Genomic DNA, 14,678 nt, shown 5'->3' with positions numbered 1-14,678 from the left:
AGTGTGCATTGTTATCCTGTGATACTGTGTTCGATTGTTTGCTTAATGTAAAGCTTACATCAAAAGTAATTCATTTGACTTTTTTGCCACACAGTATATAAGAGACACAGTGCTGAGATTGTAGCAGTGCTCATTGCAAATGAATTACTATCAAAAGAGGGATTCTTAGGAGCACTGCCAATCTTACACAGTCAGATTTGGCAGTCTGATGCAATCAACGTAAACTGCCACTTGAAAATTTGGCTTAGTTGCAGCTTACCTACACACATATCACCTGTTGTGTGCAAACTGTAGAAAACAGGTCAGTTATCTGCTGGCAGTGTTTATGCGTTCTCACAGTCAGCTGTTGAATGTGAAGTGGCATTGGAAAAGTGGCACACATTGCTTGAGCGGATACACCTCAGAAAAGGTGGAGAAGTGACCTAATTCCCCATACCCACCCTTTATGTTCTCCTCTATAATATCTTGCTCACAATACATTCGAAAATCTTACGCTTTATTTTGAATACGTTGGACAGCCAAGTTTGATCTAAGAGGTGTCAGGTCACAATCATGACTTCTCATCAGTAAAGGTGTAAATCAGCAAGAATGTTCCGAAGCGGTTACACATTCATCTCCTCCTATGCATTCAGGTCCATACTAATACATGTTATTTGAGAACTTGTGATAGTTCAGTGAAGTGATAAGTGAATTACATCTCCCTTTGTAGAAGTACAATACCTTAATAAGCATTATCTTCAAACAAATGTCACGCATGAGCTGGAGGTCCCATGAGATAGAAAAGCCATCCTAAAACTTATAAAAGCTATTATATTCAATACTTTTGAGTTCTGCCTGAGCTTTTGGTGCCAACAAATCATCCTTTCTACATCTACACATATATCGATACTCTTACGCATGCGCCATACCACTACTAGCTATTTTCGTTCTTGTTCCACTTGCAAATAGAATGACGCAAAAGTAGCTGTCTATATGCCTTCATAGGATTTCTAATTTCTCGTATCTTATGTTCGTGGTCCTTTCACGCAATGTATGTTGGAGGCAACGGAATCATTCTGCAGTCAGCTTCAAATCCTGGTTCTCTTAATTTTCTCAATAGTGTTCCTCAAAAAGAATCCCTCCAGGCATTCCTATTTGAGTTCCAAAGCATCTCCGTTACACTTGTGTTTTGTTTGAACCTACCAATAACAAATGTAGGACCCTGCCTGCGAATCTCTTCAATAATGTCTTCCTTTAATCCGATCTGGTAAAGATTCCAAACACTAAAGTAGTAGTCAAGAATAGGTCACACTAGCATCCTATAGGCGGTCACCTTTACAGATGAACCACGAACCACACTTTCCTAAAATTCCCCCAATACACCGAAGGCAACCATTAATCTTTCCTACCACAATTCTCACATGCTCGTTCCCCCCTGCTGGCCCAGGGTTAGAATAGGCCTGAGGTGTTCCTGCTTGTCGTAAGAGGCAACTAAAAGGAGTCTCACACATTTCGGCCTTTATGTGATGGTCTCCTGTAGGGTTTGACCTCCATTTTTCAAAATTTTCCCCAAGAGCAAGCCAAATGGGAAAGGTGCCTTACAATGTGCATAGTGTCTGTCATGCACTGAGACCTCTCGCATCCTTCGTCAATGTGGATCTGCAATTCTGCTAGTTCTCCTGGATGCATTTTCCTCCATCCTCTGGGCAGTATCACTTTCTGTGCTTTTGATATCCAACACAGTAGCCAGTCTGTTGTGGTGGGGCCGCTGTTATATCCTAGCCAGTAATGCCACCCGAGCCCGCTGCCAAAAGGTTGGCAGCATCAAAGTCCGGACGCCGTCCGCATAAGCAGCGCCAGCGAGACAGCAAATTGCCGCAAGTCCGCGCGCGCCACCGCTGGCTTCTGGCTTCTTAAGCGCTGGAGTCGCGAGCGCTAGGACAGTTCTGTATTCGCCGCTCAGTTGTATACTCGCCACCGAATTGTGTACTTGCTAGTCAGTTGTGTGTTCATCGCAGCAGAGTTGTTGTTCGTCGTCAGCCGACGCTGACCTAGCCGCTCCGACTCGAACTAGACAGATTTCTGTAGACACCGAGTTCACTACTGTGTTTCTGTATCTTTGTTAATAAAGATAAGTACCGACTTTTACTTAATCAGAGTGTTTGGGTTTTCATCTTTCTGTTCACTGTTCCAGCGGACCGGTCGGCCCGCTATTAAAAGTGTGGCGGTGACTTCGTAAGCCGTTTCTACAGCGAATTGCTTGTCGCTACGAACACCGCCACAAAAGCCGCTATGTACCCTGTTGGTTGTAGATGCATGACCACACAGGGATTGCTCTGCAGATGCCTGCACTGTTAACTCCCCACGTATGCCAAGGAGTAGATGCCCATCACATCACCCTGGAGCATTGGGACTCCTAGCGATGGCAGTCCTGCCAGGTGGCCTTTGCTGCAGCTGGGTGGCACCCATGGGGAGGGCCCCTGGTCGGAGTATGTGGCATCAGGGTGGATGACACACCATGAAGCATAGTACATCATCTTTTGCTGGTGGTCAGACACCAGCAGTCTCTAAGTGGCCAAGGTCTAACTTTAATGCTAAGAAATATGACCCCAAATTGTCCCCCACCCCCTCCCCTGACCACACTGTGGGAGGATTGCCAGGTAAGGATGGCAGCGAAGGTTATTCAGCCTGGTCCTCGTATGTACAAAAGTTGATGGGGAATCTTTCTTGTCAGTTTTTTGTTGGGCATTTAGAGAACAAGTTTGGGGAGATGGAGGGCTTGTCCAAAATGCGGTCAGGGTCGGTCTTGATCAAAACAGCATCCCCTGCCCAGTCACGAGCACTACTCGCCTGTGACAGGCTGGGGGATGTTTCTGTTTCCATCGCGCCTCATAAGAGCTTAAATATGGTCCAGGGACCTTTGTTTGCAGTCTGACAATGAGCTGCACACCAATTTAGAGTGGCAACGTGTCCATTTCGTCTGGCACAACCACCGGGGTTCGAGCGATAATCAGGTTGCCACTGATGCCTTGATCTTGGCCTACAAGGGAGACACATTACCCGAGAAGATCAGGGTGATGGTCTACAGCTGTGACGTAAAGCCATATATTCCTCCCCCGATGCAGTGCTTTAAGTGCTGGAAGTTCGGCCATATGTCTTCCCGCTGTACTTCCAGTGCCACCTGTCGGGATTGTGGACATCCATCACATCCCAATACTCCCTGTGCCCCACCTCTCATCTATGTCAGTTATGGAGAACACCATTCGCCTTGCTTGGCAGACAGCAGGATTCTCCAGAAAGAAAGAAAAATAGTGGAATACAAGACTCTGGACCAACTAGTCTACACTGAGGCTAAGAGAAAATATTAGAGGCTACATCCAGTGCATATGACGTCAACCTAAGCCCCCGCCACCCATCAGGGACGTCAGTCCCCACTTCGCAGCCACACAGCCAGAGAAGCATAAGTCTTCTTTGGCTCCTCTCACCAGGAAGGGATCCCTTGGGTCAGTCCCTTCCCAGGTTCCTACCAGTGGCAAAGCTGACACCCGCCAGTGGCAGAAGCAATCACAGGAAGCTGGTCGTAGGGATTTGCAGTCCTCCTCAGTCTCTGAGACTGAATCAGTGAAGCTCTCCCAGCTGGACAAACCTAAGGAACAGCAAGAGAAACCTAAAAAGGAAAAGACCCCCAAGAACCAAGGCACTGCGGTGGGACCCACACCACCACTAGCTACCAGCTCTGTGTCTGAGGATGAAGTGGAGATCCTGGTGTCCGCCGAGGACCTAGATCTCGCTGGACCCTCAGACACAATGGATGTCAATCGCACGGGTACTCATCTGGTGGCAGTAGGTGACCCTGAGACGTAGAATGCCTCATCGAGTGTTTCATGCCTTCCCAGTCTCACGATCACGTAATCCTACAGTGGAATTGTGGTGGTTTTTTTACACCACCTGGCTGAGCTATGGCAACTGTTAAGCTTTACACTTGCTTTCTGCATTACCCTCCAGAAAACCTGGTTCCCGGCAATGCGGACCCCAGCCCTCCGTGGCTACAAGGGATATTGCAGGAACTGTAGTGACTAAAATAGAGTGTCAGGTGCCCCTTCAAACACCTCTTGAAGCGGTGGCTGTCAGGATAATCTTCCTCCTGATGGTGCAGTACCTCTGAACGTATTGGCCACACTGATTGATCAACTCCCTAAACCTTTCTTACTTTTGGGAGATTTTAATGCACATAACCCCTTGTAGGGTAGCGTCATGCTTACTGGCCGAGGTAGGGAAGTCGAAAATTTACTGTCACAACTCGACCTCTGCCTCTTAAAATACAGGTGCCCCCACACATTTCAGTGTGGCACATGGCACATATTTGGCCATTGATCTCTCAGTTTACAGTCCTGGCCTTCCCACATCTATCCATTGGAGAGCACATGATGACCTGTGTGGTAGTGACCACTTCCCAATTTTCCTGTCACTCCCCTGGCATCATGCCCATGGACGCCTACCCAGATGGGCTTTAAACAAGGCAGACTGGGAAGCATTCACCTCCGCTGTCACCTCTGAATCTCCCCCACATGGTGCCATTGATGTTGTCGTTGAGCAGGTCACTACAACAATCATTTCTGTGGTGGAAATGCAATCCCTTGTTTTTTAGGGTGCTCTGGCAAAGACAGTCCCTTGGTGGTTGCCAGAAGTTGCTGAGGCAATTAAAAAGCGTTGGTGAGCTCTACAGTGACATAAGCAGCACCCTTCCCTAGAGCACTTATTAGCCTTTAAGCGGCTCTGTGCCCGCATTTGCCAGCTTATAAAATGACGAAAACAGGAGTGTTAGGAGAGGTACATGTCGACCATTGGGTGTCATACGTCACCTTCCCAAGTCTGGACAAAGATCAGATGTCTTTTTGGGTACCAGACCCCAGCAGGCGTCCCTGGCATTAACATCAATGGTGTGTTATCTACCAACGCTAACATGATTGTCGAACACTTTGCTGAGCACTATGCACTATGCTTGAACATCTGCGTCAGAGAACTACCCCCCAGCCACTTGCACCCTCAAATGGCAGATGAAAAGGAAAGTCCTCTTGTTCACTACATGCCAAGTGAACCCTATAACGCCCCATTTACAGAGTAGGAGCTCCTCAGTGGCCTTGCATATTGCCCCGACACAGCTCCTGGGCTGGATTGGATCCACAGTCAGATGATTCAACATCTCTCGTCTGACTACAAGCGACATCTCCTCATCATCTTCAACTGGATCTGGTGCGATGGAGTCTTTCTATCGCAATGGCAGAAGAGCACCATCATTCCGGTGCTCAAACCTGGTCAAAACCTGCTTGTGTGGATAGCTACCGACCCATCAGCCTCCTCATCTTTCTTTGTAAGCTGCTGGAACATATGGTGTGTCAGTGGTTGGGTTGGGTCCTGGAGTCACGTGGCCTACTGGGGCTACATGTAAGGGTGACTTCTGCCAGGGTCACTCTACCACTGATAACCTTGTGTCCCTTGAGTCTGCCATCCAAACAGCCTTTCCCAGACGTCAACATCTGGTTGCCATCTTTTTTGACTTACGTAAAGCATATGACACTACCTGGCGACATCATATCCTTGCCACATTGTATGAGTGGGGTCTTCGGGGCCCACTCCCAATTTTTATCCAAAATGTCCTGTCACTCCGTATTTTCCATGTCCAAGTTCCCCCATATACAGGAGAATGGCATTCCGCAGGGCTCCATATTGAGTGTCTCTCTATTTTTAGTGGCTATTAACAGTCTAGCAGCAGCTGTAGGTCTGTCGGTGTCAGCTTCTCTGTATGCAGATGATTTCTGCATTTTGTATCGCTCCTCCAGTACTGGTGTTGCTGAGCAGAGCCTACAGAGAGCCATTCACAAGGTACAGTCATGGGCTCTAGCCCACGACTTCCAGTTTTCAGTTGCGAAGTCGTGTGTCATGCATTTCTCTCGGCATCGTGTAATATATTGATTATTCCTTGCTACTGTAGTGTTATCTTGAAGCTGTGAGAAAGGAGGACAGGCTCTCCAAGGCGCGGAAGCAGAGACGATGCTGAGGGCAGACGAAACTAGGAGAGATATTGTTACATGAAGTAAACTGTAAGGGGGAGAGCCTTGCGAAAATGCAGACGCCCTCAGATGCTATTCCAGGGTTTTAGTTACTCTTCAAGGAATTAATATGTAGCTTCATATGTCGTCTAGACGCTGTGGTAGGTTGCCACTGTAGAACTTTGTAATTAAGAGTCACGTACTAGCGTATAAAGCCAGCTTTATACCAGCCCTGAGAACAGCAATGTCAGTAGGCCCACAAGGGTTAGAAAGTGAGTGAACACACCAAAAATTGTTGACCTAGCAGTCCCTATTCCAGGGAGCCCGAGGGGCGGGGCTAAATGACGTATAACAATAATGTTGCAAGCCTTATTTGGCAGAGCAGTTATGTTTAGCTTTCAGCTGAACAATGTTGATACCAAATACGGACTTAGTTAGTGCAATTGCATTAACATCCCTGCCTTATGAGGAGTAGAGGGGACCTAACTAAACCATGATTGGCAGGCGCCTGCAAGAGACCTGCAGGATTGGCTGGGTGACTTTAAGTGGGAAAAACAGTGCCCACACGCGACTCTGCATTTTGGCAGAGTTCTTAGTAAGACGATCTGGGCGCCGAATCCGCATCCGTCAACTCCAGCCTCGGTCCAGCTCCGCGTAAGTCTGCTCTCTCACTTGTAGTGCATAAGTGAACAGTTTCACATTCAGTATGTTTTGTTTTGAAACTAAGTTGTTGCCTGAAGATGCTGCTAGTGTTTGCTACTGTGGTTAGCATCCACTCCTGGGACTGGTGCTCTGGTTTCTCTTGTAACAGTGTTATTCGTGCTTTTTATAACCCTAGAATTAGCCTCCAGTGTATTAGTTAGTCCTGTCTGGAATAAACAACCATTTCAAAACCCTGTTTGTCCAAGAGTCTCCACAATGAGTTCCCTAATTCAAAACCCTGTTTGTCCAAGAGTCTCCACAATGAGTTCCCTAATTCAAAACCCTGTTTGTCCAAGAGCCTCCACAACGAGATCCCTACCGAGTCTCACTACCTGCATTTCTAGCAAATGCCTGTACCAGTGTTGGCTCAGATAGAAGAAAACAATCAAATGCCGTCACTGTGAATTGTCCTTCTGCCTTCTGCTCTGTACCACTTGGGAGTGCGGACTGACCAGTAACCCCTTTTCTCCCTCTCCCACCATGTCAGGACACGACAATCGCACCGTTCATCCAGAACCAGAACTTTATCGTAATGATAATCCACTCACTGTAATGGAGACATGTCAATTCTTAGGACTGGTTTTCAACACTCGATTGACTTGGCTACCTCACCTTTGTCAGCTTAAGCGGAAGTGCTGGCAGCACCTCAATGCCCTCCGCTGCCTGAGCAACACCAACTGGGGTGCAGATCGCTCTACGCTGCTGCAGCTCTACAGAGCCCTTGTTCAATCCTGCCTTGACTATGGGAGTCTGGTTTACTGTTCGGCTGCACCCTCAGCATTGCGTTTACTCGACCCATTGCGCCACTGTTGCGTTCGGCTAACGACAGGAGCTTTTGGAACAAGTCCGGTGACCAGTGTCCTGGAGGAGGCCGGAGTCCCTCCATGTCCTGCATCGGTGACCCAGGTCAGGCCTTACGATTGCTGTTCGCGTCCAGTCCCTTCTGTCTGAAATGGAGTCCTTCCCATTATCACCTGTCCTGTCCTTGACGTCCAGTCACATACACCTCCATCGTGTACACCTAGGCAGCAGATTCTTCTGGACCTTTTGCATGGCCCTAAGGACTCTGTTAACCCTGGCGACTCTCCACTATCACTTCCTCTCGATTCTTGACATGTACCAGAGCCATGAGGTGGTTTGCACTGACGGCTCGATGGCTAATAGTCATATAGGCTTTGGGTGTGTTCATGGAGGATGTATTGAACAGCACTCCTTGCCAGATGGCTGCAGTGTTTTCACTGCAGAGCTGGCGGCTATATCTCGTGCTCTTGAGCACATCTGCTCATTCCCTGGTGAGTCATTTCTCCTGTGTACTGACTCCTTGAGCAGCCTGTAAGCTGTTGACCTGTGCCACTCTCACCAGCCATTGGTAGTGTCCATTCAAGAGTCCATCTATGCCCTGGAATGGTCCCATCGTTCAGTGGTGTTTGTGTGAACCCCAGGACACCTCGGAATCCCAGGCAATGACCTTGCCGACAGACTGGCCAAACATGCTACACGGAAACTGCTTCTGGGGATAGGTATCTCCGAAACTGACCTGCGTTCTGTCGTACGCCACAGGGTTTTTCAGCTTTGGCATAACAGTACACACAACAAACTGCATGTCATTAAGGAGAATACGAATGTGTGGAAGTCTTCCATGTGGTCCTCTCGCAGGGAATCAGTTGTCTTCTGCCAGCTCCACATTGGCCATACGTGGTTAATGCAGGGTTACCTCCTCCGTCGTGAGGACCCACCTCTGTGTCGCTGTGGCTCACAAATGACGGTCGTCCATCTCTTGCTGCACTGCCCACTTTTATCTGCTCTGCAGCAGACTTTTAACTTATCCAGCACCCTACCTTCAGTGTTGGGTGACAATGCCTCAACAGCAGCTTTAGTTTTACTTTTTATTTGTGAGGGTGGGTTTTCTCATTTGATTTCAGTTTTAGCGTATGTCCTTTGTCCCTCTGTGTCCTCCGTCCTAGTGCATGTAGGGTGGAGGTTTTAATGTGTTGCAGAGTGGCTGGCTTCTCCTTTTCATTCTCATGGTCAGCCATGATAGTCTGCTCTCTTGTTTTGATCTCTTCTACATGTTTCTTGTGTGTATCTGTTGTTTTCTTATCCAATTTTGTCCATTTTAGTGTTTGTTGCCCTTCTGTCATTCTTGTACTTTTCTCCTTTCTTCCAGCTGTGTTTTGTATGTCTGTATTATTTTAATCCCACCTTTGTGGAATTATTTTAGTCAGAATGAGGGACCGATGACCTACCAGTTTAGTCCCTCTCCCCCTCTTTTACACCAACCAACCTCACATGCTCATTTGATTTCATATCGCTTTGCATCATTATGCCCAGATATTTCAGTGATGTGGCTCTGTCAAGCAGGATACTGCTAATGCTGCATCCAAACACTACAGGTTTGTTTTTCCTACTCATCTTCATTAACTTACTTTTTTTCTACATTTAGAGCTAGTGTCATTCATCACACCGACTAGAAATTGTGTCGAAGTCAGCTTGTTTCTTCCTACAGTCACTCAACTTCAACACCTTATCATACACCACAGCATCATCAGCAAACAACTGCAGATTGCTGGCCAGCCTGTCCACCAAATTATTTATGTGTATCACTGTTCCCTGAGGCACTCCTGACGATACCCTTGTCTCTGATGTACATTCACCATCAAGGACAACATACTGGTTTCTATAACTTAAGGAAACTTCGAGTCACTCACTGAACTTATTCCATATGCTTGTACCTTCTTTAACAGTCCTTCCATGTTATGTTGATCATATTTGTTAAACCAACAATGATGATTCAAGACAGAACTTACTGATAAATATTAAAAATAGTTACTATGATAGCTTTTGGAGGATTTAAGATGTCTCTTCTTGTTGCTTTGAGAGATTTGGAGTACTGCTTGCAGAAAGTGCTATGAAATAGTAAATGGCACTCAAAAGGTTTATAAAACATTCTTATGTTATTAAAAAGTCACATTATTTATTTTAAAGTGGATTTGGAAATGTAGTCAAGTTTTAAATAACCATGTTTCTTTTGTGATGAACAGTTTGGCATCTATAAGGTAATAATTCCATCTCAGCAAAACGAATAGTATATGTCTGTCTCTACAGTAGTACAAGAAGCATTATGTGCCACATAACTAATTTTTTGCGCTGTTTCTTTTCCAGGCTCTAAAGGGAATGGCAGCTACTTTCAGGGTGACGTCATCCCACATAGTGAAGACTGCTGCCGAACGGCGACTTCCAAACACCGATTCAGTCCTCACGATGCTCAAGTGGTTAGAGCGCCACTTGAGTGGGAGAGAGCCTCGACAGGATGCAAATGGTGGCCCCTACAGGCGCCCTTCCAAAAGTAAGGGATCTCGATTAAGTGTTACAAGTGAAATGTCATATACACCACATTCCGTGTCACCAGAACCTCAGTCACCAGCAGTCTCTAATTAGGTGGTCAGTCCATCTCTGCCTGTCTGTCTGCTATGTTGGGAAGTTCATCACTTGTGTATGTCACTTTTTTTCTCGAGTTTGAATATGGGGTTACCAGTAGTGTATGTTCTCATATTTGTCTATTTGTCTCTAATTACGATTTATTGAGAAAGACATAGTTAGAGGATAGAGAGATTGTTCCCAGTGTAACATGTTGTAAGATAACAAATGTCTACTACTGTACCTACAGAAGTTTTTATGCATTTTGATGCACAAATATGTGACAACGTGTAAGAGTATCTGGTAAGAAATGATACAAGTGGTTTGCTAATTGTTTACAAAAATATTTTTCATACATAATTCTTCAAACAGTGTGTATAAAAGGAAAGCAAAAGATGTCATGAGAATGCCTTCTGTGTCTTTTATTCTTATGGAATACTTATTTAGTGTTCTTTTCGTACTTGGATTCTGTCCTTTTTATTGTGTTCCTGACGTTGCACACTAAATGGAATCAGATTTGTAGAGATTTTGCCTGAATGTTTACATTTTATTTTGTGGAAAGATTTATCTTTTGTATTTTACAGATGAGATTAAAGCTGTAATTTGTTGAATTCAGTGATATATGTTTTTTGGCCGATTTTGTATGTATATTGGAAAAAGAATGTTTTTAACAAGAGATTTAATGTTATACAGTGTCTTCCTTTGCAACAACTACTCCAGTCACTGTTTTGTTGTTTCTTCCTCTTTATACCCATAATCTTGTATGTTGCATGTATGGAAATTAGGTTTTCATTTCTATGTGTATTTTGTGTGCTGCTCTTCATCACTTTCTCAGTGTCATGCAATCAGAAATTTTGTTGTTGCATTAGAGAGAAAATACCTGTAAGATGCCAGCAGTTCAATTTTAATATCATGTAGAAAGATTCTTTCAGATATTTAAATTGGAGACGACAGAGTGATGTTAGGGCAGATGTGGGTCAGTATGTAGCCACTAATTTGTCCAATGTTCAGTGCTTTGCATTAAGGGCTGACACCTTTGTAAATAGTCAGAGAAACTATCTTAAAATATGGTTTCTGTATTCTATTTTTTGTGTTTTTCTTTTTTAGTCTTTGTATTTCAACAGCCACATGTGTGATATATTGTCTGTGGTATGTTGTTAAAAGTATAATGTAATTATGGAAAGGGATGTCACATACATTGTAAAATATGGGACACATTGAGTTGTTAAGTTTATCTTTTTTGTAGTAGAAATAATTGTTGGAGTAAGATCTATGTAATTATTTTTATTACAACCTTAAATCAACTTTCAGCTTTAAAATCTGAAGCTTTAATAAATATCTCAATATCAGTAACAGAGAAACTTATCAATAAGAAAGTCATTGAAGCATAAAAATGCATACGCATTTCCAATTTGAAACTAAACAGTTTTATTGTAGTAGATATTATATGTGATAAAGATAGTGAGCAGAGGCCAGTAAAGAAGCTTAGTTGTTTAATTCGTGATATTCACATTCTGTGGTCCATTGGGTATCTATATAGAACAGAGGTATATATTTTTATATACATTGGGTGGTATTTAAGTGTGCCAAAAGTGACTGTCACCAGTTTCACTTAGTGAGGACCCTGCATTTCTGTGTCACTGTGGTAAGTGGTGAAAACACAGAAGTGGAGCCAATGTGTTATATTTATTCAGATGAATTTTACAGTAGAAAATATCTAATCATACTTGTCGTCTTTTATGGTGTTTCACCCTAAAATCCAATAATTTCTTCCAATTGCTGTTGTGTCTACCATTTAGCTGATTAATGATTAATGCAGAGTTAAATTGCCACCACTCACATAACTATAAATACAGACCCTACACAAGCCTCCATTCCTCACAGCCTGAAATTTTTCTATTCCATTTATGAATTAAAATGCCTTTCATCAAACAGACAGTGTTACACAGAACTCCATCAGTCACCCTACACATGATAATTGCGACAGCTTGAGGTTTCTGCCTCACGGAGCTGTGGGGAGTATTATATCTAATAAATGATGTGAAGTTGAACTATGTTGAAGACCAAAATGGTCTGAAACAGGAATCCAATTGTATCAGCCTGTCATAAATTGCAAGTTGAAAATTACATAATATTCTCAGCTGAGAGTAATGTGGCCATTTAGTCAACTGCTCATTTCTTATTTTGTTCATTATCATTGAGAATATTCCATGTTTTGAAAATTATATTAAATTTAAAATATTATACACATTTTTGGAGTTCTTATAGCCTCACAGAATTCTACATCTTGTTTGCGTCCTATAACAAAATGTTTGCACATTCCAGAACATCTCACAGAAGTAAAAATAAATAGGATATTGAATAAATTGTTATTATGGATTTCTGATCACTACAGAAACTGTCTTATTTCACCTTTGAGATGAACATTCAGCAAGAGTAGGGAATAATGATGTTAACTTCCCAGCAAATCTCACATTCTTAGTCTAAAACTGCTATCAAAAGCTACAATCTACTGACCACAGTAAGCTCATCAGAATAAACACTTGCCTTACACCAGTTTATTATGCAAAAACATAAGAAGTGTGATTTAAAATTGTGTCTATTCATTGTGAATTATGAGTAATGGCAAGCATTTTGTGACTGGAGGTTTGTGAAACATTTATGCGTATGGTATTGGTTTCATCCATTATATGGCAGTCTTTAGTATAAATATTAGCTCACTATTTCCTGTTTCTTGAGAGGAAAAAATTGGTCTTCCTCTGGTGTTGGTTCTTTCAAATGTCTTGTGCTGTTTCCAAGGTTCCTATTTGGAACTGCTTTTCTGTTTGGAAAGGCAGTCTTGTGTAAGCCTAAGTGAATCTCTTTTTTTTTTTTAGTATACAGATACTGTGAAATGTGTGTTTGGAAGCTAATCAAGGGCACCAGTGGCTTTTTTATAAATCCAATATATTCTATTTTTATGTGTTAAGGAAATGTTGATATATTTTAGATGTTTATCATTGTATAAAGTAATTGTGACTTAGTTGACGCACAGTCATGAGAGTTGTTGCAGTTCCAAAATGAACTTTTTGTTGTTAATTTCTTTAAGGTAATGTTAGAAATTGTTTCAGACATTTCAGTGAGAGTTGTTAAAATGATATTTTTGTGATAAAATCTGTATTTTTTTTCTTCCATGTTTGTGATTTAATTAGTTGTTCTGCCACAGCCAAAATTGATTTTGTTATTGTCCTGCTGTAACTATCACTGATTAACCCAAAGTTAAGACCCTCCATACAGATCAGCTTTCCTTAGCAACATTGTTTCACACATGTATGGCTTTTTATAAAGGCTGTGACACGACATGAAATCTAGTATAAACATTTAAGTAATTCCCCTGCAGACAGGGGTCAAACACAAGCCATGGTGCTATTACTCGTGGAAAGGAAAGAAACAAAAAAAAGGTGATTTAATTTGTACACATTTACTGTATTTAAAGATAAAGCTCTTGTTAGTGTAAGTAATTTTATTAAAGTTATATATGTTAAGTAAGCTCAGTATTGAAACAAAGATTCCCTTTACGTACTTTCTAAAAGTGTTTGTTGAACTTATTTTTATGACTGTTATACATATCAAGAAAATGTGACGCTAATGTTAAGTGAATGTCGTAGTTTAATTTAAATGTTAACACAAGTATATACGAGACGTGGAAATTTCAGGAAAATACTCTGTGCAGTTTTTTGTATCTGTCAGTGGACAAGATGAAAAACAAATAAAAATACTATAACATTGATATTTTTTTTAACAAAGAGCATGTGAATTTTCTTTCCATCAATCCCCAGTTCTGTAATCAGGCATTAGTAAAATAGTCAGGGAAAGAAGAAAATCAAAATTTTTAATAATGCATACCTGCTATCAATAAATGAATGATGATCTGTTTTGCTATTATGTTTGAGCTTATAATGTTTGGAAATGGCACAGTCTTTCTTAAAGTACAGTTATAAAAAAGATAATTCTCTCACTTGCACTCTGATATTCATAAATAGGTACTTTCCATTTAATAATGAACAGTTATTTTTTATTTTTATCTGTGTGTAACGATAATCCAAAACTGTCTGAATGTATCTAATCAAACAATGGAAAATCCAGTATGGAATAATGACAATATTATGTCACCATATAGTGGAGATATTGAGTTGCAGACAGGCACAACAAAAAGACAGCTAAAAAAGTAAGTTATTGGCCAAAAGGCCTTTGAATGAGACAACATACACACAAACATTGATGCAAACATAACTCACACACAAATGACCACTGTCTCTGGCTGTTGAGCTATGAGCAACATCGCATGATTGGAGAAGCAGTATGAGTGGTGGGGATAAGTAGGAGGAGTGTTAGCAGGGCTGGGGTTGGGGACGGTAAAGTGCTGCTTGTGGGTGCATGCAGGGATGAGGTATGGAGAGAATAGGGTGGCTGGGTGTAGTTGGGTGGTCAGGTGGGGGGGCAGGGGAGCAGAAATGGAGAGAAGTAAGAAGACTGGAATAGAAAGCTGTG

The 14,678-nt window shown here is 42.7% G+C and overlaps 1 protein-coding gene across 2 annotated transcripts in view; it reads left to right on the top strand.

The window, feature by feature from the left end:
* LOC124619911 (alpha,alpha-trehalose-phosphate synthase [UDP-forming]) overlaps positions 1 to 13,917 on the top strand; it is a 116,833-nt gene extending 102,916 nt beyond the window's left edge. For both annotated transcript variants that reach the window (XM_047146548.1, XM_047146547.1), the window contains one exon: positions 9,894 to 13,917. In XM_047146548.1, the coding sequence (XP_047002504.1) occupies positions 9,894 to 10,169 (276 nt within the window). In that variant the 3' untranslated portion in view covers positions 10,170 to 13,917. The remainder of the gene's footprint in view (positions 1 to 9,893) is intronic.
* The last annotated feature ends 761 nt before the right edge of the window (positions 13,918 to 14,678 follow it).

Source organism: Schistocerca americana, chromosome 6 (assembly GCF_021461395.2).
Source record: "Schistocerca americana isolate TAMUIC-IGC-003095 chromosome 6, iqSchAmer2.1, whole genome shotgun sequence".
Lineage (NCBI taxonomy): Eukaryota > Metazoa > Arthropoda > Insecta > Orthoptera > Acrididae > Schistocerca > Schistocerca americana.
Note: the sequence above shows the minus strand (reverse complement) of the source record. Positions and strands in the feature narration are given on the sequence as shown.